The sequence below is a fragment of the Naegleria fowleri genome (genome assembly GCF_008403515.1).
Source record: "Naegleria fowleri strain ATCC 30894 chromosome Unknown tig21, whole genome shotgun sequence".
NCBI classification, from domain to species: Eukaryota; Heterolobosea; class Eutetramitea; order Acrasida; family Naegleriidae; genus Naegleria; species Naegleria fowleri.
Genome location: NW_025407953.1, coordinates 6,490 through 8,339, shown reverse-complemented (window position 1 = coordinate 8,339; position 1,850 = coordinate 6,490). Strand labels below are relative to the sequence as shown.

At 36.3% G+C, this 1,850-nt stretch overlaps 2 protein-coding genes across 2 annotated transcripts in view; both read left to right on the top strand.

Annotated features, from left to right (window-relative positions):
* Positions 1-33, top strand: part of FDP41_000865 (uncharacterized protein) — a gene marked incomplete at both ends in the record, with an annotated part of 1,673 nt that extends 1,640 nt beyond the window's left edge. The window contains one exon of the mRNA XM_044712526.1: positions 1-33. This exon is cut by the window's left edge and continues 1,022 nt beyond it. Within this exon, the coding sequence (XP_044564800.1) occupies positions 1-33 (33 nt within the window).
* Positions 34-1,284: 1,251 nt separating this feature from the next.
* FDP41_000864 (uncharacterized protein) overlaps positions 1,285-1,850 on the top strand; it is a gene marked incomplete at both ends in the record, with an annotated part of 662 nt that continues 96 nt past the window's right edge. Inside the window, 2 exons of the mRNA XM_044712515.1 lie at positions 1,285-1,381; positions 1,510-1,850. The exon at positions 1,510-1,850 is cut by the window's right edge and continues 96 nt beyond it. Coding sequence (XP_044564799.1) covers positions 1,285-1,381; positions 1,510-1,850 — 438 coding nt within the window. The remainder of the gene's footprint in view (positions 1,382-1,509) is intronic.

Here is a 1,850-nt window from a genome sequence, read left to right as displayed (position 1 = left end):
AAAGGAGGTGTGACGTTGAATAAACAAAATTGATGGAAATTGATGCAGCATTGTGATCATTCTTTTTCTGTCGTTTTTTCTCTTCATCGTCTTTGAGTTATAAAAGTCAATTCCAAAAATAGAAAATAATTAGGTGTTATATTTTGAGATTGATAAAGAAGATGAAAAGCAAAGTGGCGCAGGGGGAGCGCGGTGGGCTCATAACCCACAGGTCCTAGGATCGAAACCTAGCTTTGCTATCTTCTTTTGGGTTTTTATTGATTGGGTATACTCATGCCACCTTTCCCATTCCTTCGTCAATGCCATCACAGCCTCAAATTGCAACCCAGTCTTCTTATAACCCTTCTCTAGTTCTATTTCATACCCCTTTCCAAGTGATGGAAAAGATGAAAACAGAGGGTGTTCGAAAGTCAAAGCTTACAGTCGATCAAATGATTGTTCTTTCATTGTTTGCAGGTATCTTTAAAGGAGTGTGTAAGTAACGAATGGAGCCTTTCTTTTAACCACCTTGATTAATTTTCTAACTAATGGAAACCCCTTATCAAGATGTATCTTTTGGGTGATAAAGATGATATGAACAGCACTCTCTTGAAAGTGAATCATAGAAAAGTAACAGACTTCAAACCATCAGATGTTTAACTCAATCTTCCTACTGTTATGTAGCTTTGTAATTACAGAATTAGAACCATGAATGGCTACGGCCATATCACGATGAATGCACCTCATCCCATCCGATTTGAGAAGTTAAGCATCGTCGAGCTGCATCAGTACTGAGGTTGGAGACAACTTGGGAACCTGCAGTGCTGTAGCCTTTTTTTTTCTTGTCAACCTCACTTTTTGAGAAATAGTATATTAATTCCGTGTCATCAATCTTTTGTATTGTCGAACAATATTTGTTCCTTGGCGGTACTTTGCTCGAGTAAATACAACACTCCTGCTCACAATTCTTGTCCAACAACAAAGATAAATTACAAACAAAGGCTTGCGCTTTTGTCACTCACAGTTCATACAGTCAAAGACTGTAGCGGGAGTGTCGCCATATTCCTGGCAGGCATCCCGTCCAAAACATGATTCAATAAGAGAAAAAGGGTGGTCCTGCATGTATTGGTGAAGAGAGTAACCATTTGGAATTCGGGCGTTCCAAATTAGGAACTATCACGAATGTGAATTCTCAAACAAAAAAAATGATGACCAAAGCACCTCGTTCAACCTTTCGTTGTAAATAATGTGAAATTATCATAAATTTTTTTTCGAATTTAAATTTCTAAAATTTAAAGAAAAAAAATGGCATCCAAAGAAGGCTCATCGTCGATTGATTTTTTCACGTATTTGATCGGAAAGTGGAAGAGAAATTTGGAATGGAGAGAATTTGGTGGAATTTGTATGTTGAAATTTCTGTTGATTTTATTTGTATACGAATTCATGAAATTTGCCAAATCGGAATTTTAAAAATCATTTATAATTATTGAAACTATTTGAAATGATGAATGCACCACATTCAAATGATAGATCAACATTTATCAACAAGTAATACATTTCTTCAATTTGAGGAAAATACCAAATACGAATCCACCTACCTTTCAGAATCGTCCTCCACCACCAATACTACCACACCAAATCATCGTTATGCTCGTTTCTCGTTTGGAAATTCACCTCAAGACATGAAATTTGCCTATGAAATGATCTTTCAACCACTCATCTCTTCATCCACAACTAGTTCCTCCTCTTCAACGACGACGACGACAAATCATAGACTTTCACAACAAACGCAAGCTCAACAAGAAATTCAACATTTTCAATGGAAATATCTTGGAAATATTTGTAAGGGAGAGTTTTATCCTTTAAATAAT